Source organism: Nyctereutes procyonoides, unplaced genomic scaffold (assembly GCF_905146905.1).
Source record: "Nyctereutes procyonoides isolate TBG_1078 unplaced genomic scaffold, NYPRO_anot_genome, whole genome shotgun sequence".
Taxonomy (NCBI): Eukaryota; Metazoa; Chordata; class Mammalia; order Carnivora; family Canidae; genus Nyctereutes; species Nyctereutes procyonoides.
This window is the reverse complement of record NW_026575120.1, coordinates 26,672,372-26,697,743: the sequence shown is the minus strand read 5'-3', so window position 1 is coordinate 26,697,743 and position 25,372 is coordinate 26,672,372. Positions and strand designations below refer to the sequence as shown.

The 25,372-nt window shown below is 55.6% G+C and overlaps 2 protein-coding genes across 11 annotated transcripts; one reads left to right on the top strand and one right to left on the bottom strand.

The window, feature by feature from the left end:
- Nucleotides 1-4,317: 4,317 nt before the first annotated feature.
- Nucleotides 4,318-23,804, top strand: LRRC61 (leucine rich repeat containing 61). Of its 8 annotated transcripts, none has more exons than XR_008665633.1 (5): nt 4,318-4,835; nt 7,952-8,137; nt 10,102-14,450; nt 18,647-18,889; nt 23,684-23,804. XR_008665633.1 is itself a non-coding variant. In XM_055334715.1 (4 exons), exon 4 carries the CDS (start codon nt 18,814-18,816, stop codon nt 19,594-19,596), a length of 783 nt encoding a protein of 260 aa, XP_055190690.1. In that variant the 5' UTR covers nt 4,358-4,835; nt 7,952-8,137; nt 14,283-15,490; nt 15,815-18,813; the 3' UTR covers nt 19,597-20,198. The 8 variants fall into 8 exon arrangements, 6 of the variants coding, with proteins under 6 accessions (XP_055190687.1, XP_055190690.1, XP_055190688.1 ...); XR_008665632.1 differs by having other exon boundaries at nt 15,815-18,889; XM_055334715.1 differs by lacking the exon at nt 23,684-23,804 and having other exon boundaries at nt 4,358-4,835; nt 14,283-15,490; nt 15,815-20,198.
- RARRES2 (retinoic acid receptor responder 2) lies at nt 19,844-25,198 on the bottom strand. Of its 3 annotated transcripts, XM_055334721.1 has the most exons (7): nt 23,893-24,007; nt 23,707-23,777; nt 22,676-22,872; nt 22,335-22,439; nt 21,379-21,474; nt 20,719-20,845; nt 20,404-20,521 (listed from the first exon to the last, which is right to left on the bottom strand). In XM_055334721.1, exons 3-6 carry the CDS (start codon nt 22,847-22,849, stop codon nt 20,729-20,731), a joined length of 492 nt encoding a protein of 163 aa, XP_055190696.1. In that variant the 5' UTR covers nt 22,850-22,872; nt 23,707-23,777; nt 23,893-24,007; the 3' UTR covers nt 20,404-20,521; nt 20,719-20,728. The 3 variants fall into 3 exon arrangements, with proteins under 3 accessions (XP_055190693.1, XP_055190695.1, XP_055190696.1); XM_055334718.1 differs by lacking the exon at nt 20,719-20,845 and having other exon boundaries at nt 19,844-20,521; nt 23,893-25,198; XM_055334720.1 differs by lacking the exons at nt 20,719-20,845; nt 23,893-24,007 and having other exon boundaries at nt 19,844-20,521; nt 23,707-23,846.
- Nucleotides 25,199-25,372: the final 174 nt, after the last annotated feature.

Here is a 25,372-nt window from a genome sequence, read left to right as displayed (position 1 = left end):
GGGAAGAGGAGTTACAGACAGAAGTGTACTATTACTGCAGGCCACAGGGTTACCATCTTTGATGAAGACCCTAAAGTAAGCCCCTTGATGAGTTATAGTTGCTTTGAACAGAAATAGGATAGTTGGTAACAACAGGAACATGAGTAGTAGAGGTGAAATGCAGCAGGAGCGGTTGTCATCTCCATGCCTGTGTGCTAGGAAGTGACCTTTGTTTATAAAGCTGGAGGTTTCCGGGACCAAAGTCAGTTGACAGCCACCACAGTTTTGCTTCACATGTAATGACGGAAAAGGGAGGGCAGGTGACCAAAGTCCGGGGTAACTCAGACCACTTTCTGTGTCAATGAACCTGCATAGGAATCACTCAGAACAATACGAACCCACAGCATGCTAGGACCAGGCCAGGTACAGTACAAGAGAATCTGCAGGGACGGAGTGAGGATCCGAGGCTTGTAATATGCACCACGGGTGGTTCTTAGGCCACAGGTCTAGGGACCAGAGTTTTGGGATCAGGATGGGATACGGTCCACCTAATTTGAGAATTATCTGATATGCTAGAAAATGCCAATTCCTGGGTCCCATTCCAAAGCCTGCTGGGACTTGAGATTTTGCATTTTATGTTATTTTTTTAAAGGATTTTATTTATTTGACAGAGCACAAGATTGAGGAAGCAGAGCAGGGTGGGGGTGGAGGGCAGAGGGAGAAGCAAGCTCCCTGCTGAATGGGAAGTGTAGACATGGGGCTTGATCCCAGGACCCTGAGATCATGACCTAAGCTGAAGGCAGACGCTTAACCCATTGAGCCACCCAGGTGGCCCAAGATTTTGCATCTTATTTTTTTTAAGACTTTATTTATTTCTTCATGAGAGACACAGAATGAGAGAGATAGAGGCAGAGACACAGGCAGAAACACAGGCAGAGGGAGAAGCAGGCTCCATGCAGGGAGACTGATGTGGGACTCAATCCCAGGTCTCCAGGATCACACCCTGGGCTGAAAGCAGCGCTAAACTGCTGAGCCAGGGGATCCCTGGGTTGCTCAGTGGTTTAGCACCTGCCTTCGGCCCAGGGCGTGATCCTGGAGACCCAGGATCAAGTCCCACATCGGGCTCCCTGCATGGAGCCTGCTTCTCCCTCTGCCTGTGTCTCTGCCTCTCTCTCTCTCTCTCTCTCTCTCTCTCTCTGGGTCTCTCATGAATAAAAATAAAATCTTAAAAAAATAAACAAGCTGCTAAGCCACAAGGCTGCCCAAGATTTTGCATTTTAAACAAGCCTCCCAAGGGTTCTTGTGCCAGCTACACCCTCTAGACAGGGTTTCCCAACTTCAGCCCTATTGATAGTTCAGGCTGGATAATTCTTTGTTGGGGGCAAGGGACACTGCCCTCCACTGGGAATGTTTAGCAGCACCCCTGACCTCTGCCCACCAAATGCCAGTGTCTCCCTTCTCCCAGCCCCTGGTCGATAACCATGTATGTCTCTAGCCATTTTAAAATGGGGGCGAAGTCCTCCCCACTACTGTGTTGGGAACCACTATTTTAGAATCTCAGCCACTCATGTGACTGATGCATTTTAATCAATTTATCAATCCGAGCTCCTGCAAAAGGGGTTGGAAAGCTTGAGTGCAGCTGGCACTCATGGTGCCTTGGGAGCCTTTCCCAGTAGGAACTGGAGCTCCTGACCTGGAAACTACACCATGGGGAGAAGGAAGCAACCAAGCTTTAGGGGATTATTGGGTATCTGAGGAACCCCTAATCACAGTGCTATGCAGTCCGGCAATAAGCTAGTGGCTCATCGGAGGCCAAGTGAGCCAGGGAGCTCTGGTGTTGCATTGAGCCCAGTAGAACCTTGAGCTCACCCTGCCAAGCGTCTTCCCTGAAAATCATGGGTGGAATGGCTGGAATGGATATTACCAGAAACTCTCGGAACTACCGCCTTGGCTCCCTAACCTCAGGATTGAGGGTTGTGATAGCAAAGCTCGTCCCTTCATCTGAAAAGGTCAGCCTTTTCAGGCAAGGTCAGCCCTGGCAAAGACCTGGGAGACACTGGGGTGGTAAGTCTCTTCACCTGCCCATTCTGTGGCTCCCACAGCAGGAGCGCTGGACCTGGAAAAGTAACTGCAGACGCTATGACTTTGATCGGTTTTGATACCACATGCAACAGCTGTATTCTTGGTCTGCAGGATTTGATTCAGCAAGTATATTTTCCTCCTTGCTCTTTCTGCTCAGCCTCCCAGAAGCTGCTCACCTTGCCTGAGCTGCTCAGCTTAGCATCAAGGTTGAGTGTGCACAATCAAGAACTGGGCTACCAGGGTTCAAATTCCTATCCCAACTGCTAGTTGAGTGAAAGTTAAATCTTTATGATCCTGTTTTATTGTTCAGTTGGTGTAATAATAATAGTGTCTGCCTCATAGAGATTGTGAATATGAAGCAAGAGAATAAAGTGCCTGGCTCTTTAGTAGGAGCTATTTTTTTTTATTTTATTTATTTATTCATGAGAGACAGAGAGAGATAGAGAGAGAGAGAGAGAGGCGAGAGACACAGGCAGAGGGAGAAGCAGGCTCCATGCAAGGAGCCCAACATGGGACTTCCAGGATCAGGCCCTGGACCAAAGGTGGCACTAAACCGCTGAGCCACTGGGGCTTGCCCAAGTGGGAGTATTAACCATGCTTTTAAAAAAGATTTGAGGGCAGCCCAGGTGGCTCAGTGGTTTAGCGCTGTCTTCAGCCTGGGGCCTGATCCTGGAGACCTGGGATCCGGTCCCATGTTGGGCTCCCTGAATGGAGCCTGCTTCTCCCTCTGCCTGCGTCTCTGCCTCTCTGTGTTTCTCATGAATAAATAAAATATTTAAAAAATAAAAATAAAAAATTTTGAGAGATAAGAGAGGGAGAAGCAGGCTCCCCGCTGAGCACGGAGCCCAATGCGAGGCTCCATCCCAGGACCCTGAGATCAAGGCAGATGCTTGATCGGAAGGCAGATGCTTAAGGGACTGAGCCACCCAGGTGCCCTCCCATTGTTTCTATATACGATAGTTCCATGCCACTCTTTATTCTGCCAGGATCTCAGCTGCCTTTGCCTTTTTTGTTGTTCCCATCCCAGACACCATACTGATCCACTTTGTGGAAAAGGAAGCGGCAAGCACTTTCAGCACTTTGTTTTTTTAATTTAAAAGATTTTATTTATTTATTCATGATAGACATAGGAATGAGAGAGAGACAGAAACACAGGCGGAAGGAGAAGCAGGCTCCATGCCGGGAGCCTGACATGGGACTCAATCCCGGGGCTCCAGGATCACCATCTGGGCCAAAGGCAGGCGCCAAACCGCTGAGCCACCCAGGGATCCCAGCACTTTGATACATACATTACGACCTGGGGATCTAGGGCCACGAAAGATGCCTGGGGCCTGTTTATGTATCTGTATTTTGTGTTTCCTGCCAAATGTCCGTGATGTAACTTACACATGCAACGTCAGTGAAAACACTCAAGATTTCGGGGTGGGGGTGGGGTTGGGTTACTAATCTAGTAAAATATAAATTTTTTTTTTTTTTTTTTAATGATAGTCACAGAGGGAGAAAGAGAGAGAGGCAGAGACACAGGCAGAGGGAGAAGCAGGCTCCATGCACCGGGAGCCCGACGTGGGATTCGATCCCGGGTCTCCAGGATCGCGCCCTGGGCCAAAGGCAGGCGCCAAACCGCTGCACCACCCAGGGATCCCAAATATAAACATTCTAAATATTCTAAAATATTCTAGTAAAAATGAAAGCATAAGAATATGCGTATTCTAAAATTCTCAGGAAAAAAATAAACATGGCAGGAAATATCCAGGAAATTGCTGAAAAACCCCAGAGTACTAAGGACTCTCCCAGACACTTGGAAGCATGATAAAGTCACGATCTGCGAAGCCCCAGAAATGAAAACAATGGTGCTGGCTCGCAGCTCTGAGGCATGGAGAGAACCAGGGAAGATACAAAAGGATAAAGTGTAACGACGTGTGCTCTAGTGGCAGAGGTCCTACTTTTAGCCCAAACTGGAGTTGATTTGCTTGGGGCCAGCGCAGGGGCGCTGGAAGGAGAGGAGGAAAACCGGGACCACCCCTGGGAGGATGAAGAGGTGGAACGGCCCTAGGCTAGGTCCTTCAGTCCGTCCGACTCGGTAGCCTGCGAGACGTGGGCACCGGGCGGGGGGGGGGGGGCGGATGCGTCCTTCTGGGCTCAGCCCAAGGACCGCGGGCTCCGTGGCCCCCTGAACAATTCCGTTCCGGGAGACGGTAGAGCGCCCTGTGGACGCGGGCGCGGATGTCCCCTGGGTCGTGAGCGACGCCTCCGCGGCGTCGGCAGGCGGCGGGGACCTGTCCCGGGACACACTCTGACCCGCCGGGGGAACCTGCCGGGCTGGAGCCCCCAACGCGAGGGCCGTTACCGTCGGCGCGGCCCTTCCGTCTGCGCGTGCGCACCAGACGCGGGGCGTGCTCGGACACCTCCCCAGGGCGCAGGGAGCCCGGGTCAGAAGGGACCTCGGAGATCGGTTAGTGGAGCGGGCCTAAGACCGCGAAGCGAAGGCTGTTGGACTAGTAGGGCGGAGTCCTAGGCACCGTGAGACTGGCGCGCGACCCCTCGCTCGCGTCTCGGCCGCCCGCGCCTGCGCACTGGGGGCTTGCCGCGGGCCTGAGGAGCGTACCATCCGCAGGCAGGGGTGGGCGCGGGGCGCTCCCGGAAGTAGCCCTTGCGCGTCCCGGAAGCCGAGCCCCTCCCCCGGCTCCGCGGGCCGGGAAACGCGGTGGCTGGCGTGGTGGCTGCGGGCCGCGGTGGTGCTGTCGGCTGCGCGTGCCTGATCTCCGGGGGCCGAGGTAAGCCGGGGACGGGGCGTTGCGGTGCCACTTCGCGGACTTGGACGCCGAGGCTGGGGGGTGGGGGTGCGGGGTGGCGCGGGGACGGCCTGTCCCTCCCCTCGGGCGGCCCGGCGGGGTCCCTCCCTGGCTGGCTGCCGCTTCCCGGGGCCCGGCGCCGGGAACGCGCGCGGTGAGGCAGCCTGGACGGAGCCGTGGTTCGTGTCCAGCACCGCTCCGTGCCAAGGACTGCCGTTGAACACTCGACGTGTTTTAGCTCACTTAAGTCCAGGACGGTGGGTGCTGTTATTCCCTGCGGTGTTGACGGTGAGGCCGAGGCCCGCTAGTGCAGTATCGGAGCTGTTGGGTGGCCGCCAGGATTTCAGCCCACGTACACGGGCGGTGGGCTTCATGCTCTCGATCCACTATAGAAAGCAACCGCAAAGAGTTCTCCTGGTGTGTGCTTTATTTTATTTTATTTTACTTTTAAAAATATTTTTTTTTATCTACTCATGAGAGACAGAGGCAGAGACTAGGCAGAGGGAGAAGCAGGCTTCCTGCAGGGAGCGTGATGCGGGACTCAATCCCGGGAACCCCGGGTCACGACCCGAGCCAAAGGCACACACTCAGCTGCTGAGCCACCCAGGGGTTGTTCCTCCTAGTGTGGGCTTTAAAATGGACCTCAGGGGATCCCTGGTTGGCTCAGCGGTTTAGTGCCTGCCTTCAGCCCAGGGAGTGATCCTGGGGTCCTGGGACCGAGTCCGGCGTTGGGTTCCCTGAATGAAGTCTGCTTCTCCCTCTGCCTGTGTCTCTGCCTCTCTCTGTGTCTCTCATGAGTAAACAAAATCTTTTTTTTTTTTAATTTTTTATTTATTTATGATAGTCACACACACACAGAGAGAGAGAGAGAGAGAGAGAGGCAGAGACACAGGCCGAGGGAGAAGCAGGCTCCATGCACCGGGAGCCCGACGTGGGATTCGATCCCGGGTCTCCAGGATCGCGCCCTGGGCCAAAGGCAGGCGCTAAACCGCTGCGCCACCCAGGGATCCCCAATGAGTAAACAAAATCTTAAAAAAAATAAAAATAAATAAAACGGGTTTCATTTTATGTCACGTTTGCGTAATGTGAAATCCAGTGATGCACAATAATTAGTGAAAACATCTCACTTAGGGGTTGCAAGTAGCCAAACTTGCATGTGGGTCAAAACCCAAAAGTACATAGTAGTTTGCCCTACTCTCTTCCTTCCACATGTTCCTCTCCTCCCATTCTTTTCCTCCCTACTTTTCCTCTCCTCACAGGTAAGTGGGTGAGGGGATGAGAAGCCTAGGACTTGAGAGCCCAGCCAGTGCTTTGAAGTTTCCTGGGGTCTGGGATGGGTAGAAAGCGCAGGAACTGAGACAAGAGGGGCCTGCCAGTTGGACTGGGTACTGAAAACTCTGAGAAGAGTGTGGCGTAGTTACGGATGGGCTGAGCTCTGCACAAGGCTCTGGGGAGGCAGACAGAAGAGCAATAGAAAAGTGGCTCCTTTCCTTCTGGGCATGCACATGGGAAAAGGGCTGCTGAGAGTATTTAGAAGGAGGCCCCTGCTCCAGGTCGCCAGCATCCACCTAAGTGCAGAGGCACCTGCCCTCTTTGGCTCAGCCAGCAGGTTGCTGTTTCTGGAGACCTGTGGCTTCCCTTTGGGAATCTGTAGGCTCCAGGGCATAAATTGTCTTACTTTTTTTCCCCCACCCATCACTTCTTCTTCTTTCCTGTATAGTTAGCCTTACAGCTCTTCCCACTGCACCCCTTCTCTGTTCAGAGGTAGAGCCAAGCCCTTTATCTCCTGTCCCCAAGCATGATCCTCCTTTCCCCAGCCCACCTCCAACACTGCAGATACCTACATCCTCCGGCTCCTGTTGCACGGCCCTGGGCTCCATCTCCTTCATCCTTCATCATCTACCTGTCTTGTCTGGAAAGTCCCCCCTTGGCTTTCCTACCTTCACTTTAGGTTTTTTCTGCATCCTTCTCTGCCTGTCAGTCAACCTTCGAAGTCCCTTCCTTCTGTAGCCCCTTTACGACAACATTGCCTGGGCCACCGCCCTCCACTCACTTCTCCCTCTGGCCTTTTCCCTTAGTTCCCATGGAGATGTTTACGTGAGTCTGTATCTTTAGCTCTGACCTGACTCTGTCACATGCACTTCTAAAGATTTGTTGCAGAAGAACCTCAAAGCAGTATGTTCAAAAGTGAACTGCATGAGTAAATGGGATCATTAGGGAGTCCCTCTCCATAGCCTTGGTTCACCTCCACATCCTCACTCAAGCATAGTCTGCCCCCTGAATGGCTCTCCGAACTGTCCCTACCGCGCTAACCCCTCTACTGTTACCTGCTCCAGTCTTCCTCCCCTCCTGCATCCCAGCACCCTGCCTGCTTCTTGTGGCCTCGCTGTGACATTCCTGACAGCTGCCCAGTGGGTCCCCCAAGGGCCTCCCACCTTGTGGGTTAACAAGTACAAATGTACATTTGTTGTCTGTTGTGAGAAATGTCACAAGTAACTGCTTACTAATCATCAAAGTACTGGGGTTTTTGAATGGTTTTCTTTTCAAATTATACATTTTAGACTCACTTAGAGGCTCTCCGTGATGTCGGCCTCAGAGTCATCATCCTGATGGGCTTCATTGGAAGGGAAAGCCATGGTATTGCTGTCAATGCCAGTGCTCGCACAAGATCCCAGGTCTACCCAGGGAATCCATCAGGATTTGAGGATATTGAGGTGTAGCCTAAAGTGAGTGACTCCTTCAAGACAGAATCTAAAGTCCAGTGTTATAGATTCAGTTCATCCGAGGGTCAGCCTGAAGCCTGGCCTTTGTGACACACACACCACTCGCTTTGCTCTGGTGCCATGAGCCCACTTCCAAGTTGTCTTCTTGTCCTGAATCCCTAGTGCTAGCCAGGTGGTTCCTCTCCTGTATTTGTGTCTTTAGGGCACAGCACTAGCTCATGGTGGGTATCTGATGAATTCTTGTTAACTAGTCAAGTAAGTCGAGAGTATCTGCAGAGAACAGATGCACGATGGGACAAGGCTAACTGGAGAACAGAATAGGTTTGGTGTGGCCCTGGTTACAGTCCTAACACGCAGGTTTTTCCCTTTCCTCAGCCATCACCAGGGGGGGCAGGTCTGGTGTGGGCCTGGTGTCAGTAGCCTGCTCTGAGTTCTCAGTGGGGATGAAGCCTACAAACTACTTCTGGAGGCCTGCCACCAGCTCTACTCTTTCACTCTGCCATTGATCGTCTCATTTCTACTCCGGGTTTCCGGTTCTTCAGTCACAAGATCGGAGCTGAGGTAAGCCTGCTCCAGTTCTGACATCCCCAGGGCGCTTCTGGGACCAGGACGGGGTCTCACATCTCATCAGTGCCCTGGTGCAGCCCATTCACAGCACCCCTCCCGTGGGGGTCAGATATTTGTGTGGCGGCCGCTGCACTCCTGGGCAGTGGGCCTGCGGTGATGCCTCTAGTCCTTCTGAGGCTTTCCCAACTAAAAGGGGGTCAGCATGAGCATCACTTTGCCCACCCTCCTCCATGGACAGAATCTTCCTGGAGCTACCTCACTGGGCATGTCACCTTTAAAGGCAGTCCTGCTGTTCGAGGTGATTCTTCTTAATGTTTAACATCACTCAGTGTCAGAATGTTCTCATTTTATATCTTCCGGCTTGGTCTGTATGTTATTTCTGGTGTGAAGAGACAAAGCCCACTTGCTTTCCGATGTGCGGGGGGGTGGGGGGGGGTTAGGTCACTTTCCTCTGAGTCTTCCTTTGTCCAGAGAAACACATTCTGGTGCTGGGCTTTGCCTTGCATTTCCTTTCCATGTACTTCTCTTCCGACTTCCTTGTGTCTCTTTTCTGTTTTGACTGGGTCTGAATGTGACCTAGTCTCTAGGAGAACGAACAAGGGAAGGGAGTTCAGGATTGTGCTTCTCCTTGGGGTCTGAGCATCTGGGTGGGCAGCTGTCCCAGTTACAAGATTGAGGGGACTGTAGGAAGAGCAGGTGGACAAGGGGAAGCTGAAGAGAGCTCCCAGCCAGACAGGCCCGCTGTGTCAGTGTGTGAGCACAGCCCCAGTTGGAGAGGGTGTATAGAATGGGAAATGGGACTCAGGCAGGAACCACGGCCAACAGCAGAGGAATGGGCAGAGGAAGAGGGATCAGACCAGAGGCTGCAAAGGAGTTGCAGGTAAGAGGATAACCAAGGACATGTGGTGCCCCAGGGCCACAGGAAGATGGCATTCCCAGTGGAGGACATGGGCCGGCACCTCAGCGCTTCCAGAGAAGCCCATTGGAAGAGGCGCCACAGAGGATGCTGGTGGCCTTGGCGAGAGCAGTGTCAGGGAGCGGTGGGGGTCAGAGCCAGAGGAGCAGGCTTCGGGGGGAGTGGGAGGTGAGGAAGTGTGAGCAGCCCTTCAGTAGTCTCTCTAGGACAGACAGAAGGGAGTGACAGGACACTACAGGGCTTGAGTTGTGTGCATTAGGGCCTCCTGTTCTGTGCTCCTGTCCTGTGTTCCCTGATGCAAACTGACTTCTAGAAAAAGAATTTCAAGAGATCTAGCAAGGCCATTGGCTACATCACGGCCTAGTAGCCTGTGTTGTGACCTGTTCCTGGTGCCCTGCTGGGTGACAGGTAAAGCCCAGATGCACGGGATGCAGAGAGCAGGGCTGCGCTCCCTCCTGGCTTGAACTTGAGATACCTGCATCTCTTCTAGGGGGACCTACCTGACTTCTTGGCAGGGTCCATCCCCTCCTTGGGGTCTCACAACTGTGGGTGGTGCTCCTTCATACCTGCACATTGGCTCTAGCTTTCCGTGTTGTGAGTGTGAGTCTGTACTACATGTCTGTCTTACCAGCCTACCTGGAGTCCACATGCATGCAGGGGCTTCACTTACTTTATAGCAGATCTGCAATAGAGGGAAATTGCCAAGTGCCTACTAGGTTCTCGGGAAACCCAGAAAGGAGAGAAACCTCAGTTAGTTTGGCCTGGATAGATGTAGAAACTGGTAATGTACAGAGGGCTGTGAGCTTCTTGTTAAAGGCTGCTCCATCCCATCTGCAAGAGTGAACGTCAGCCTTCCCCAAGGACGCTGTGGTCTTGAGAGTTCTGTCCTGGGGCTGGTGTCCTAGGATCTCACCAGGCCTGCACCCTCTTATCACTTCCCTCCTCCCCTCCCCACTGCTTCCCTCTGGCCTTGCCTTCCCCCGCATGGTCCCCAGAGTTGAGTAGGGCGGTGGAGAGCCACTCTTCTCATCTTACTTTACAGCCTGGGCCCAGCTTCTCATTTCCCCCAAGTTCCCAAGCATGTTGGAAGTAGAAAAAATCAGGAAGCCCCCCAAGAGGCATACACCTTCAAGATTGTTGGGGCAGGAGCCGCCTGTGTGTGCTAACTCCTCCGTGATCAGATCCAGGAGCCCGGCTGGTACCCTGGCTTTGCCTAGCTCCAAGTTTCACAACAGAACTACCAGTACTTTTCACAGACGTGGCTGGGGTGCTGGGGGGCGCCTGCTGGCAATGGAGGATAAACTGGAGTTCGTAGATGCGGAAGAGAGGGCTGTCAGTGGCCACAGGAAAATCAGAGCCTCTGCCTCTCCAAAGGGGAGTGAGAGGGATCTGCTGCTACAGAGGAAGAGACCTCACTCTCTCCCCAGTTCCTCGCGGATCTCTTCACCTGACCAGGTTTTCCTTGAGGAGCCGGAAAAAGGCACCCTGGGCCTCCCAGTCTGTGGTGAGAAGAGAAAAGCCTGCTCCCTGGGGAGCCCTGATGCTCACCCGGCTGCCTCCCATACAAAGTGCCTGGGCAGCCGGGGGCGGAACAAGCCGAAGGGAGACTCTGACCTCTGTAGCCTCATATCTGTGCTTGAGCAGGAGCCCCCTGTGCAGCCCAAGAAGAAGGTGTCCAAACAGAAGGCACGGGGCCAGAGACGGGAGGGGGAGCCCACCCTGAAGAAGGCGAGAGACCTAGTACTCAGCTCTGGCCCGGCCCCCTCGCCCCCAGCGCCACTCCAGGCAGTCAGTCCAGACCAGTCAGAGGTGGGCCAGCCGAGCAAGAGCAAGAAGGTGAAGCAGGCTGACATCCTCGTAGCCCCTCTGGCCAGGGAGGTGAGACGCCTCAAGAAGTGGAAGAGGCATTTGCTTGCTGCTGTGGGGGAGACGTCATCCCTGGTGAGCCTCCAGAAGCCACCCTGCCTGAAGAAGCTGATCAGAAATCCCAGGCATTCCCCTGGCTCTCTGGAAATCAGTCACAAGCCCCTGTCCGACATCAGTCGGTTCTTTACCTTTGACTGCAAAAATGTCTGCAATGTCACCTGTACTCTGTGTCACGCCAGCATCAGACAGGGCAAATTTAAGGGGCATCTCCAGACCTCAGGCCTGGTCTGTCACCTGGTGAGCAGGCATGGGCTGGAGAGAGAGAGAAGGCCGGCTGTGGCCAGCCCGGGGGAGAAGGGAGAGCTGGAGGAGAGAAAGCACAAGGGCCTGCCTGCAAGCCCTGCTAGCTTGGCCCCTGAGGGGCTCCCATCCCCAAGACACTGCCTGGACACCTCAGCCTCGGAAGACAGTGGCAGGGTGCTGGGCCCAGGCAGGCCTGAGCAGCTCTTCCTGGCTCTGCCACCCTTGCCCGCTTCCATCAAGGATGAACCTGTCGTTGTACCCCTGGCAGTTGGGGAGGGCCGGGGTGGCACTGACATCACTGGCCAGCCCCAAGCACAGGCCTGGAATCATAGCATTGCACAGTTGCTCTGTAGCCTCACTTTGCCATTCTCCTTTACTTCCTCCCTGCCTTTCAGAAGATTCATGGCCCAGGTAGACCCCTGCTACCAAGTGCCGCCTCCAGCCTTCTTCTTTGAGAAAGCCTTGCCTCTGCTCCACGAGGCGGTCAGTGAACAGGTGTGTCGGGAGATGCAGTGGGCCAAGGGGAGCTGTGTCCACCTTACCGTGTCCACTGCTGCCCCAGATGCAGTTGTGGATTATGTGGCCATCACTGCCCACTGGGGTGCAATACTGCCGGGCAGTCGGCAGGTGGCATCGGAGAGCCCACGAAAGCAAGCAGTGCTCTTGGTTCGAGGCCTGGCCCAGGACAGCAGCCTGGAGGAGAGGCAGCAGGCGCTGCAGGAGCAGGTCCGTCTGTGGCTCAGCCGCAGCACCCTGCGACCGGGCTTCCTGGTATCGGGCAGCTGCCCCAGCTTGGAGCAGGCAGTGAGGATGGAGGGCTACACCCACATCCCGTGCTTTGCCCACTGCCTCGACTCCCTGGTGAGAAACTTCCTGTGTCACCATCAAAGCGTCCAGACCATCCTGGGTACGGTCAGGGCCATCTGTAGCCATTTCCAAGGCTCCTCAGGGGCCCGGCAGCTCCTCAGCCAGCTGCAGCAGCAGTGTGGCCTCCCAGCCCACCAGCCCTTTTGGGAGCTCTCAGACCACTGGCTTTCTGCCTACCGCTTGATGGAGTGGCTGGTGGAGCATCAGCGGCCACTGCAGGAGTATGAGGAGAAATACCAGCTGGGCAAGGCCAGGACGGCCCTGTCGGCTACCTTCTGGAGCCTGATGGACAGTCTGGTCATGCTCCTGCAGCCCTTCCACATGGTGGTCCAGGAGGCGAGCACTGCATGGGCTACTCTAAGCCAGGTGCTGCCCCAGCTACGCTACCTGCATATCATCCTGGAGCAGATCCACGAGCACTTTAAGGAGCAGGGTGGTTCAGAGGTGAGCACAGCCGTCAGGCTGGCCAAGGGCTTGGCCCTGCAGGTCTCCACAGACTGCCAACTCAACGAGCTCTTCTACCGGAAGGAGTTTGTGCTGGCGACCCTGCTTGACCCCCGCTTCAAGGGCAAGATCGAGGCCATCCTGCCCATGGGGGCTGACATTGACCATTGGAAGCAAGTTCTCGTGTACAAGGTGAAGGAGATCATGGTGTCCGACTGCTCCTTGCCTTCCTCCCCTTCCCCGGACAGCCCCAAGACCATGTGTATGGGCACCACCATGAGCAGCAGGATGGTCAAGACCCTTGGAGCCAAGGGGAAGGATGGGACAGAGCCAGGGTGGTGCAGAGGCAGCTCCAGATCTCTGCTGCTGGGCCAGAGGGAGCGGAGCTTGCTGGAGCAGCTGGAAAGTGCGGGGCTGCTGGCGTCCGAGAGAAGTGGAGCTTCGCTTTCTACCGAGAGCCACCTGGCCAGCATCATTGTCAAGAAGTACCTACGCGATAACGAGACGATTGGTGCACAAGAGGACCCGCTGGTTTACTGGGAGAAGAGGCAGGAGGTCTGGCCAGTTCTGGCAAGACTGGCTACTGTCTATTTGTCCTGTCCCCCGACAGGGGCCTTCTGTGAAAGTGTCTATACGTCCCTGGACAGCCCTGCCATCCTGGAACACAGCACCCCTCTCCCAGTGGAAACTGTGGAGCGTCTCCTCTTCCTGAAGACCAACTTGGAGAATTTCCCCAACTATACCACCCCTTCCCTCCTCTTCCTCAATGGGGACCTGGCTGAGGGGGAGCAGACCAGCACGGCAGACCTCCAACAGACTCCCTGAACATCTGCCTGTGGACACACCACCTGGGCTCAGGGGCGAGCAGAATGTGCACCCTAGGGTGTTGGATGGGGCTGCCCAGAGTCCTAAACCTCTTTGGAAGGAATAGGGACAATTTCTCAATCCTTGACAGATTGCCTTCTCCCAGGAGATACCGTCTTCCATCCATCCATTGCTTAATTTCTTTCTAGCGGTTTATGCATAGAAAAGATCAAGTCAAAAAAAAAAAAAAAGATCCAAGTGACTATGAGTTGTGCTGCACAGTTCTATAAACTGCAGTGTTGGTGGCTAGTAAGGGCCCTCCATGCAACTTGTCTGTGCATGTCCAGGGATACATGCCCTTAAGAGCCCTGCTTTCTCAAAAAGCGACTGAGGACAAGGAGAGGCATGGGCACTGGCAAGTGGGAAATACATTCAGCCAGCTAGAGCCTGGAAAGCTGTGGAAGCTTTTTCCGAAGTTGCTTTCACTGTAGAAAAAAGAAGCCCCCACCCCCCCAAAAAAAAAGAAAAGAAAAGAAAAAGAAAAAAGAAGCCCTGAGTTAGGGTGGCCACGTTAAGAAAGAAGTATGCACACACGCACATAACAGTTTTTTTGGGGGTCTGTGCTTTGTCGTGGATCCCAGAGTGGCCAGAGAACCCTAGGTGATGGGACTGCCCAGCCAGTGAGGAGGTGTGGATTGAGGACAATCGATGTACCCATTCCTCAACCTTCTTATCCATGGTTTGTTTCCAGGCTCCTGGAGATCCTGGGGTTTCTTTCTACAGTGAAAACAGTCTCTCCAAAAGAGCTTCATGGCCTACCCAGCTCTAGGAAGCTGCCTGTACCTCTCCTTCTCCCTGGTCACTTGTAAAGTGCAGGTCCCCTACCTGGAAGCAAGAAACACTGTCCATCAGACCCACTGGTGCCTTCCTTCTGGGCAGGGTGCAAGAGCTGAGTGTGTGAGCCCCAGGAGCCGGTGTATCAGGTGAAAAAGAAGGCAAAGGAGAGGCCGGAAGACCGGGGCAGGTCTGTCACCCTGCACATGACTCTGCACAAGCCCAGCTCTCCTGAGGTGCTCAGGAGCTGGAAGGGTGGCTCTGAGAGGGAAGGTAGGTAGGCAGAGGTGGGGCAAGGCACTCAAGGTCTAACTTGAGACTGGGCCCTGGCTGTGGGAGTGAGCCTGAGATACCTGTCCCCCTGCCTCCCTTGGAAGGGTTGGCAGTCATGTGTCGCTATAGGATTTTTGCAAATTATTGGAAATGTAAGGAAGCAGGAAAAACTACCCATCATCTTTCACTCAGGCAGCCTTGTTAATACTTGGGACATATGTCTTTCTCTTTTTTTTAACCTCGGGATCATAGCCTTTGTCCTGTTTAGCATGTAGTATTTTCATAATTGCATCTTCTTTCTTAAATAAAGGTTTGTAAAGATCACATTTAATGGTTGGAGTAGCATGATTTCAAGTCTGGTCTCCATATTGCTTAGATCACATCCCCCCTGCCCCCCCCCCCCCAGCCATTATAGGCTCCCTGGTGATGGGAGGCGAGGTTCCTAGGGAGAGGAGCCCAGACTATGACTGTACCTCTTAGCACCTCCAACTCTAACTCAAGTGCAGTTGGGTGGTAAGGTCAGAGCATGGCCCCAAGCCTCTCCCTGCTCTTTTTCCTTGACATATATGTGTGGCTCTTAGACACTTGGGTATCCTGGACCTCCCTCCCAAATTCTGACTCGGTAGGTAGGGTGAGAGGCAGGAATGTGGGGTGCCCCCAAGTCACCCTGTGTGAGGGAGATGTTGCTCTGCACTGCTTTTCCCTAAGCTGTTCTTGCTCATTGTCACTGAACTGGCTCTCCAGCATTGGCGGGCCAGGAGGCGTAGGCAGCAGCGTTGGGAGCATGTGGGAGTGGGGGGAGTAGAGGAACGTGGCAGAGAAGCCTGCTGGTCCCAAGGAGTGCCTCTGGGAGGGCGGGTGGATGCAGTTTTGTCCCTCAGGAGACATTTGTCAGTGTTTGGAGACATTTGTCACAGCTTGATGGTGGGATTGCTACTATCCTCTTGTGGGTGGCAAACAGGGATCCTGGTAAGTGTCCAACGTCCAGGATAACCTCCAGGACAAAGACTTCTCCACCCTCCAGTGGCAGAGGTGCTGAGGTAAAGAACCCTGATCTTCATTGTGGATGGGGGTGGGGTGGGGTGGGGAATGGGCCGGCAGAAGGATCTCCAGGGTCCCTGGAGCAGCCAAGTGACTGTTCACTGAGGCTGCTCTGCGTTAACCATTTCTTCTGAAGACAGAGCTCCCGCCTGCTCTGGCTGGCTCATGGGCCTTATTTTCTGGCCCACTTCCTAGGTAGGTAAACTGAGATTCAGCAAAGGTAGTCCTGAACAAGGGAAGACAGGCCTCCTGTAGGAAAGCCAGGTGTTGACTGTGCTGAGTGTCGTCATAGTCTCATCTATGTAACAAAGCCCCATTTACAGATACACGTTGGACCAGGAGCTTCTGAGCACTACTTTCCAGAGCAGGACCAGGATAGGAGGACTCTGGTTCTTTATTGAGGAACATGGAAGCACTTGGGTGTGGATGAACCATTCCATCGTGTGGGGCCTGCCCTGTGCTGCTGGCTTGAGTGTGAGTCAGGTTCACACTGTGGGGAGGGCACTTGGTCGAGCCCACACCCTCCTGGTTGAGGTGTGCAGATTTTGGGTAAGATAGGCCCGGGAGCAGAGCAGAGTTTCATCCCCTGGAGAATTAGAGTTCTACCTTGGTGACTATGCAGTACTGGCACTGGTGAGGGTATGGGGCCCAGGGTGGGAGGTGGAGGGCCGGAAGGCCAGCATCACCTGCCAGGCAGGGCTTTGGGGCATGGAATTCCCGGTTTCCGGGGAATGTGTACTTTGCTCCTGTTTCCTCTTCTGCAAAAAGTGTTCCTCCCAGCTTTGTTGTGGGGAGTACATGCAGTTCCCTCCCTCCCCCCACCCCCTTCTGGTCCCCTTGTCCTTTCCTGCCCCGTCCCTCCAGATGTCATTGAGGTCACTGAACTGGTTCCTCAGGGCATCACTCCCTAACCCATCACGCTGGGCTGTGGCTGGTGCTGCTCCACCCAGTGGCCTCCTGAGTCCAGTGGGCCTTTTAACAGTGTCCCTTCTGTGTCCTTGTATGCCTGCCCCTGGCTGCTCATCAGTGCCCTCCATTCAGCCTCATAAATGCTGGTGTTCTCTTGACTGCAGCCCATAACTGCGCCTTTTCACTGGACGCCAGGGCCTCCTGACCACTTTCACCCCCAAAATAGTGTGTGGCTAGGGAGCTGGGGAAGCTCTGCATCATCCTGGAGGGAAGCCTGCAAATACTGAAAGAGGTCTGTGTCCGCCCAAAGGCTGGCCCAGGAGCCACACCTTCCCACTGGGTACCTCTGCAAATGACGCATGAATCCCTTCAGCCTAGAGCCTCAACTGCCTCCTAAGCCCGATGCACATGGTCCCCTCAAACCGGAAGTCTTCTTGACCCCCAGCTTGTCCTGTGTGTCCCAAGGCTGAGAAGGGAGCCCCTGCATCCAGTAACGTCCTAGCTAGATCCTTGGTAGTCTTTCTAGGCTCTGTCCTCTGCAGCGCTCACTACCTTCGTGAAGCCCATGTCTCCCTAGTGCTTTGTGGCAGGCTTCTGGTGCCTGGTGCTCCTCTTGCACCCTTCACCCCTGTGGGCAGCACTTTTAACCAGATGCAAAGTTGACTGCATCTCTCTCTCCCTTACAATCCCTGGTAGATCCTGCTTGAAGAGTGACCCCGACTTAGTGGGTGCCTTGAATCACTTCTGGAAAGAAATGAAACAGAAATGAAGGGGTGTTGCAGACTAGAGGTTTGCTAGGTAAAGGCATGAAGACCCACTTCTCAGAGGTGGGGAGAGAGGCAAGGGGGAGGTGGAGGAACCCTAGGCCTAGTTTCCTTGGAGAGGGAAATAGAAAGTGATGTGGATTATGTAAACACAGACTTGGGGCTCCGGGGTACTCTGGATCCCAGTTTTTATAAACAGCAGGAGTGAATAGTCCCATGGTACTTCACAGGCATCACTCTGCCTGGCCTGGGCCTGGCCAGAGTCTGCAGGGTTGGGAGGCTGCCACTTGGAGCAGAGGTCCCTTCTTGTTTTCCTCTCTGCTGCAACCTTGACCCCTCCGTGGGCGGCATTGCCAGTATTCTTCCCTCAGGCCTCCCCCTTCCGCTCCAGTCTCGCACTGGCACCTGGCCTTATGCCGGCCCACATCCCCTGGTGCCTGGAAAGGCCAGCCTTCCCCTGCCTTTATGGAACTGAGGTGCTAGCCAGGTCCTTCCCTCCAGCGTGGCTTCTTTGCCTGGCCTTCTGCCCCACTTGCCTTCTCTGGCTAACCCTCATCCACGCTGCATGGCATACAGGGATTAATCCCCTTCTACTGGGGATCCCTGCGTGGCTCAGCAGTTTAGCACCTGCCTTCGGCCCAGGGCATGATCCTGGGGTCCCGGGATCAAGTCCTGCATTAGGCTCCCTGCATGGAGTCTGCTTCTACCTGTGTCTCTGCCTCTCTCGTGTCTCTCATGAATAAATAAATAAAACCTTTTTTAAAAACTTAAAAATGCCCTTCTACGGACTCCAGAGTGAAGAGCTAGTTGGGGGAGCCATGGGTGGTGGGGCTGTGGGCAGGTGACTGTGGCCTCAGGGCTGCCAATGCCACTACTACCTCCTCCAGCGGCCTGAGCTGAGCCTCCAGGCCCCATGGTCACAAGCAGGGGTTACAGTGGACCCACACAATCTGGAAACCATTTTGAATTTGTTGCTAATGTTTTAAAAAAAAAAAAAAAAACACTGAGTCACGAACATTTTTGGGAGAATGAAGTAAGGCCCAGCGTGCTGTCATTTGTGGCTGCATATGGAAGGGAACAGAAGAGTTGGTGGTGACCTGTTAGCTATTCAAGAATTAATTGGAATGGCTAAAAAGAAACACCTCAAAATTATGAAGGATGGATCGTGAGCAGTTTCCGACAAAGGAAAGTGAAGAGATTTTTGTCTCCAGGTACAGATATGGAAAATGGGAATTCGGTCACATGGCACCTGAATTCCATCTGGTATAGCCATAACTGCTGGAGCAGTGTCGGGGCCCCTGTAGGTGCGGGCCTGAGCCTGGCCCACCTCCCTCAGGGGGCTCTGTGTCTGCAGGTGTGGCTGGGCTGGCTGGATCTCTGTCACCGTGGGAGAGGCCGGGCAGTGCCTCATGCTGCCATTAGGTCAGAAAGTGCCCAGGATATCCAGAGAGGCCCACTCACTGTATGATTCTCTCTCTGTAGGAACCTGTCAGTCCTCAAGGAGGGCTGTCGCAAACGGGCCTCTGGCACTGGCCCAGACACAATCGATGGTGCCTTTTTCGGGGTGAGCAGTCCCCTGACCCCCAGTGGTGGCCGCGTCCCTGTGCCAGGACCACTGGGGCCCAGGCCTCCCAGACTGCCTTCATCAGATGGAGCCCCAGGGTGAGAAGCCGGGAGAGGCGGACGGGGTGTGCATCACGCCCCAGCTGCTCAAGTCTCGCTCGGGTGAGTTCGCCCTGGAGTCCATCCTGCTGCTGAAGCTTCGGGGTCTGGGGCTGGTGGACCTGGGCTGCCTGGGGGAGTGCCTGGGGCTCGAGTGGCTGGACCTGTCCAGCAACGCACTCACCCAACTAGGCCCGCTGGCGGCCCTGCGCCAGCTCGTGGTGCTCAACGTAGCCAACAATCGGCTGACGGGGCTGGAGCCGCTGGCCGCCTGCGAAAACCTGCAGAGTCTCAATGCCGCGGGCAACCTGCTAGCCACCCCTGATCAGCTGCAGTGTCTGGCTGGCCTGAGGGGCCTGGAGTACCTGCGGCTCCGTGACCCGTTGGCCCGGCTCAGCAACCCACTGTGCACCAGTCCCTCCTACTGGGCTGCGGTCCGGGAGCTGCTTCCTGGCCTGAAGGTTATCGATGGTGAGCGCGTGACTGGGCGAGGCAGTGAGTTCTACCAGCTGTGCCGGGACCTGGACAGCTCCCTGCGCCCTGGCTCCAGCCTTGGCCCCCGGGCCGCTGAGGCCCAGCCCTGGGTAGAGCCAGGGTACTGGGAGTCATGGCCCACCCGGAGCAACTCCATCCTGGAGGAGGCCTGCCGGCAGTTCCAGGACACCCTGCAGGAATGCCACGACCTGGACCGCCAGGCCAACGACAGCCTGGCCAAGGCTGAGCAAGCACTCAGCCCTGCGGGCACTGCCTCATCATCCTTTGTGTTTTGAGTGTGCCCATGGCCTGTGACAGCTGGGCACCTGGCCCTGGGATGGGTACATAGCCACCTGACTGCCTGTATCTGCGCGCCCGCTTTGGTGCATGTCATCAGTTTCGTCACTCTGGCCACTGGGCTTGCAAATGAGGCTCTCTGCTTATCCGTGTTCCTGAGAGCAGCCCCCTCCCTCCCACCCCTCCCTCATACCAAGGACACACCTGCCCAGCTGTCTCCAGGAGGTGTAAGGGCCCTCTTCAGGCCGGTGGCAGGGTGTGAGGCCCTCCTGCCTCCTACTCTGCGAGCCTGGAGAGGAGGCCCTGTGTGGAGCCATGCCCACAGCAGCTGCCACCCCTGGCTGCTCAGGTCTGAGGCTTTAGTGGAAGAGCGCTGCATCTTCCCAGGGCTAAAGGTGAGAAAGGCAGGGAGGGTGTCTGTGTCGCCCCAGACAGTCCTGGGAGAGGAGGGGCCAAAGCCTGGAAGCTGTGGTCACCCACCTTCCAGAGTTGCCTATCCACATGACCCTCTGCTGGGTGCTCCCGTCCCTTGTCACCCAGAGCCCTCACTGCCCGTTCTCACCCACCTGATCCCTATTAAATCTTCCTGTTCTAAGCATCACTGCCTGTCCGTTTTTGTGGGTGACCTTTGTTTTCCCAAGCACGAGCGCCTGAAGGCAAGATGATGTCCCTGGGGCCCTGTTCTCTCCTGTTTTCTGAGCGTTGGACAGGAAGTCTCCTGCTCCCCCTGGGGCTCTGCTCCTCTTGGAGCATCCTAATCCCACAGTTGAGCTTAGGGGAAGGAGGGCATGCAAGAGGAGAGAACATCTGGGAGAGCACTTTTATTAGCTCGGGGATGATGGGATTGTCCTCCCTGAGCTCAGGGACAGGCGGGGGTCCTTTGCTGGTTACCTCCTGCAGCTGTCCGGGAAGCGGGACCCAACTCTAGAGGAAAGGAAAAGGAAACCTAAGATTGGGTGTGAGGGAGGGTGTTGGGGTCAAGTCAAGCTCTCTTCGCAGGCTCTAAATCCTTCCCCAGCCTCCCTTGGCCCCACACCAGCTGAGCTTCTAGCCCAGAACTCACAAGCTCTGTCTCAGCTCCGTGGTGACCTCCCCTGTCGGGGGCACCTACCAGCACCTACCTGTGGGGCCTCAGCTGGGAGGCGGGGCCTTGAAGAAGGCAAATTGTCCTGGGAAGTAGTAACTGTGGGGGTCCTCGCCTGCGCGCTCCACCCTGCTGCACTGAGCCTCCTGGTGCTCCTCAGGCTCCTGCCAGTGCAGGCAGCTGCTCAGGCGCAAGGGACAAACAGTGCCCGGGCAGAGTGTCCCCGTGGAGGGTGCTCCCCGGAGAGGGGTGTCTGCACATCCCTTAGGGAAGAGTGGGGCCAGGCCCAGAGCCCCTCCTTGCCCCTCACAGCTTCCTCACCCCTTAACTCCTCCCCTCGCCTCCACTCTTTTCTCATACCGCCTTGCCCCTCCTCGTCCCCTCCTTGCTCCTCACCCTCCACACACCTCAGTCCATGCCTCTGCCTTTTTTTGTCTGTTTGAAGATTTTATTTATTTATTCATGAGAGAGGCAGAGAGACACAGGCAGAGGGAGAAGCAGGCTCCCTGCAGGGAGCCCAACTTGGGACTTGATCCCGGGTCTCCAGGATCACGCCCTGGGCTGAAGGCAGGCTCGAAACCGCTGAGCCACCCAGGCTCTCCCATGCCTCTGCCTCTTATCTCTCCCACAGGCCCAGCTTCTCCACCTTCCCAGCCTCTTCCCCAGCCTCCCCACCTCTTCCTCTGCCCACTCTTACCTGGTGAACCTGTGTGTGGATGGGGCAGTGGACCATCCGGCCTAGAACTTTATCTGCAGAGTTCAGCTTGATGCAGGCCAGGCATTTCCGCTTCCTCTGAGGAGGGGGTGTGGGGCCGGGACAGGAAAGAGGTCAGGGCAGGCGTGCAGCCCTCCCCCCCAATCAGGGTAGAAGCTGGGGGTGCTGCCTGCAGTGGGGAGCAGCCCCCCTGGCAGGCCCTAGAGCAGAGGGGCAGGGGTCCTGGGGCCAGCTGGCTTCTGGTGCAGCCCACCTGGGGCCTGGGAGATTTCAGACGTCAGAGCACCCTGTGGTTTTCAAACTATGGACCGCGTGTGTGTGGGGGGGGGGGCAGAACTCCTTCCCCAGATGGGTTCTCCCCACCTGACTTTCATTGGGGCCATTCTGATGATCTGTTCTCAAAAGGTTTGACGTGAACACAGGGATCCTGACATAAAAGTGTGGAAAATCACTGATACAATCCAGTCCCTCCCTTAACGGATGGAGGGAACAGGCCTACTGGGTCACAGGCTGGGGCTCGAAACAGCTGGGACATGGGGACTCCTCTGTAGCAGTGGTTATGCCCCCAGGGGGTGCTGAATGCAGTCAAGCGCTGCATGAATCAGCCCAGGCTGGGCTGTCTCTACTTGGAGACTCAGAAAGTGGAGAATTCACGTGGCCTGGGCTGGGGGCCAGCTGAACCCCATGCCCGGGGCTTCTTTCACCAGTGGCCTGACGCCTGAGAGAGGAGCCCCGGGGGGGAGGAGGACAGGAGGACAGCATCACATCCCCAGTCTCAGACTGAGCCTCTAGAAGTGGGACCACTGCTCCACCCTCAGGGCTTCTTGCTGGATCTCTCCACCTAAACCAAAATTACCAACCCTCATACTGAGCAAATGCCCCATCTCTCTCTCTCTCTCTCTCACACACACACACACATACCCTCGGTCTTCACTCACCCCATTGGGTTTGATTTTGCAGTTGGCTTTTTTCCAGTCCTTCTTTCGGCAGCTCGTCTGCTGGAGTTTAAATTCCAGCCTCACGAAGGTCCCTGCAGGGAAGGGCTGCCCACAGAGAAAGCCAGCAGCTGGCTGAGCACGCAGATCAATTCCTGGATGGGCCGGGTCCCTCCCCCCCCCCCCCCCCGCTCCTCCCCAAACAGCACATCTGAGAGGGTGGATGGGGTGTCGGCCTCTCCCTGGAGAACTGGGTGCTGGTCGAGCCCAAGCACGTTTGCACCTGCTTCCTGGGAGCGCACCTGTGGCCTCAACCCCTCCCCTCCCCAGGCCACGCCACTAACCGTGTCCTCGGCTCTGTCCACACTGGTCTCCTTGAAGGCCCACTGAACGGGCGGGTGCTTATGAAATTCTTCCAGGGCCACCTGCAGGCCCCGCTGCTGCGCCGCGGTGAGCTCAGCCCTGCCCAGACCCACCGCGCCCAGCCACAGGGCCAGAGGGATCAGCAGCTGCCACATGGCCTCACTCGATCACCGTGGCCCTGCAGAGAGTGCTTAGCCCTCAGCCCTTCATGCCAGCCGTCGAGCTGCCTGCTCCCTGGCCCTGCCGCGGGGGGTGCGTAGGGGGGGCTGCCTGACCCACTCTGGGACCAGGCTGGAGGGGCGGGAAGTGGCCCTTTTGTCGAGAGAGCCCTGGTATTCCCCTGGTCCCCGTGCTCCTCCACCCTGCCCCCACTGGTCTGGGGCCAGCCCAGCCCTGGTTCGGCCTAGTCCTGGGAAGGTGCTGAGCTGGTTTTTGTCCTCAGGCCAGCAGCGTGGGAAGCCCCCCCCTCCCCGCCCCGTCCACTCCCACCCTCCCCCTTTCCCCTTCCCACTTTCCTGGCCCATTCCTTCTCCCCCGCTGCGGGGTCTTTGATCCCCTGTCTGCCCGCTGCCCTCAGAGCTCCTCTCGGCTCCCCCATCTCAGCCTCTGGGGTCTGCTGGCTCGCTCCCAGTCCCCGGAACCCTGCCCCACCCCACCCCCACTCCCTCGGTCCCCCAAGGCTAATTTAAGGGGGAGGGGCAGGATATAGAAGGGAGGCCAGCTGGAGGCCAAATATTTCTGGGAGGACGTAAACACAGGGGAGGGGCCCAGAGTAGGGTGGGAACCGGGAGGGTGCTTAACCCTCCCTGTGCTGGGGCTGCCCAGGACCACCAGCCTCCGGCCCTACCCCTGGCCCCACACCCTGGGGTCTCACCTCAGCCCCACCAGGGCTTTCTTCAGGGAGACCCCCTCCTCCTTAACTTCTTTTCTGGGTCTTCCCTGCCACTCCTCTCCCAGCCCTTCTGATCTGTCCCCTAATGCATGACTAGGTTTGCCTGAGGCATGGACTTACCCCTCGAACTCTGTGTGTTCCGGTGGCCTGAGAACAAGAAAGCTACAGATGTGGAAACGGAGGTCCTCTCGCTGAAAGATACCAGGTGTTGCCTTACAACCGGTTGACAGATCTCACCCCTGGAGCTGCTCCTTTGGCCCGTCTACTTCCATCCAGCTGTCCCCCTGGCCCACTCTCCCCCCTCACCTCTTCTATGCCTCAGGGTCTCTGCTGCCCTTCTCCTGGATGACTCGACATCAGGCTGTTAGCCTCTTCCTGCCCCCCCTTCCTCTGGTTGGCCCCCATCTCCTCCCACTCCCACCCCCGAGGCCCCTCCAGCTTCCAGCCCGCCCAAGGCTCCTCCCCACCCCGTTAGGACCGGCCTCCTGGCAGCCTTCCGAGACCTTCCTCCCATCTACCGGCAGGCCTCTCTGCTGAGATCTTGCCACCAGACCTTGACCCCAACTCTTTCCAAACCACCCTCCCCTCCCCCTGGCCCAGGAGCCCAAGCATTTGGTAGTCTCGCCCCAGCCTCTCCTCCATAGGATGTGGGGCTACCCTCCCCACTCCCTACCCACTGTCCTGCCTCTACAGGGCTGCCCTCTTCTTTGGCCCCAACTGGGTGACCAGTTCCCAGCATCCTCAGACACACATTTCAGGAAATTCTTCCCAGAAATACAGACATCCTCAAACCCAATGAGACCTTGAGGAGTCATTTGACCCCTCCTCCTGCCTCCCAAGCCCTAGAACCACACGGAGAAGGAAGGCATCTCTGTTAGAGATGAGTCTCGTGTTCAGCAACTTCTATAGCTTCTATAGGCAGCAAACATGTTCAGTCTTGATCCTGCACATCCCATCCTTAGTGGTGATAGATTCAGGGGTCTCGTGTGGGGCTTGGGGAGCCTGCAGGCGCCGCAGAATGGTACGATGGAATTCATAAGACTAGTGTGGACTGGGAGGAAAATTGTCCAAACATTGCTCAACTCTCATGCATCCTAAACAAATAGGAACAAGCTCCGCGACTCAGTGGGTCAGGAACCAGTCCTGCCATTTCTCTGGCTCAGGGCCTATGCTAATTGCCCAAAACAGGGTCTTGTTTACCTTCCCAAATCCCTAGAACTTCTGCTTCCTTCTCTGCAAGGTGGGGATCAGAATCTCCATGCTAAGGGCTTGTTGTGAGGTTTAAATGAGGACCTTCGTGGAAAGTTGACTGTTGGCGCAGGGTTTGGGGCAGATTTCCTCCTTTCCCTATTCACCTCTGCTATGGATCTGCACAGGGAGCTGACAGCTTCCTCTTCAATGTGCTCTGGGGGCACCAGCAAGACCCTTGACTTCAGTTACCTCAGGCAGTTACCATGGTTCCTTCCCTGCCGTCTTGTAGAATGTGTCATGTGTCTTGTCCATGGCTATCTCCCCTTCCATCTTCTTTCTCCTTGTGAATTTATACCTTTTTACTCATTTACCATTGTTCTGATGGAGTTTTGGGAGAGAGTAGGGATAAACATGTGTGATCCACCATGTTTAAATCAGAGTCTGTGAGTTATTAAAGAAGAAAATCACTATATATATAAATACACACACACATCACTACTATAAATATATAATTGTGTTCCCCTAAAATTCATATGTTGAAGTCATAACCCCAAGTACCTCCAGAATGTGACTGTATTTGGAGATTTGGACTTTA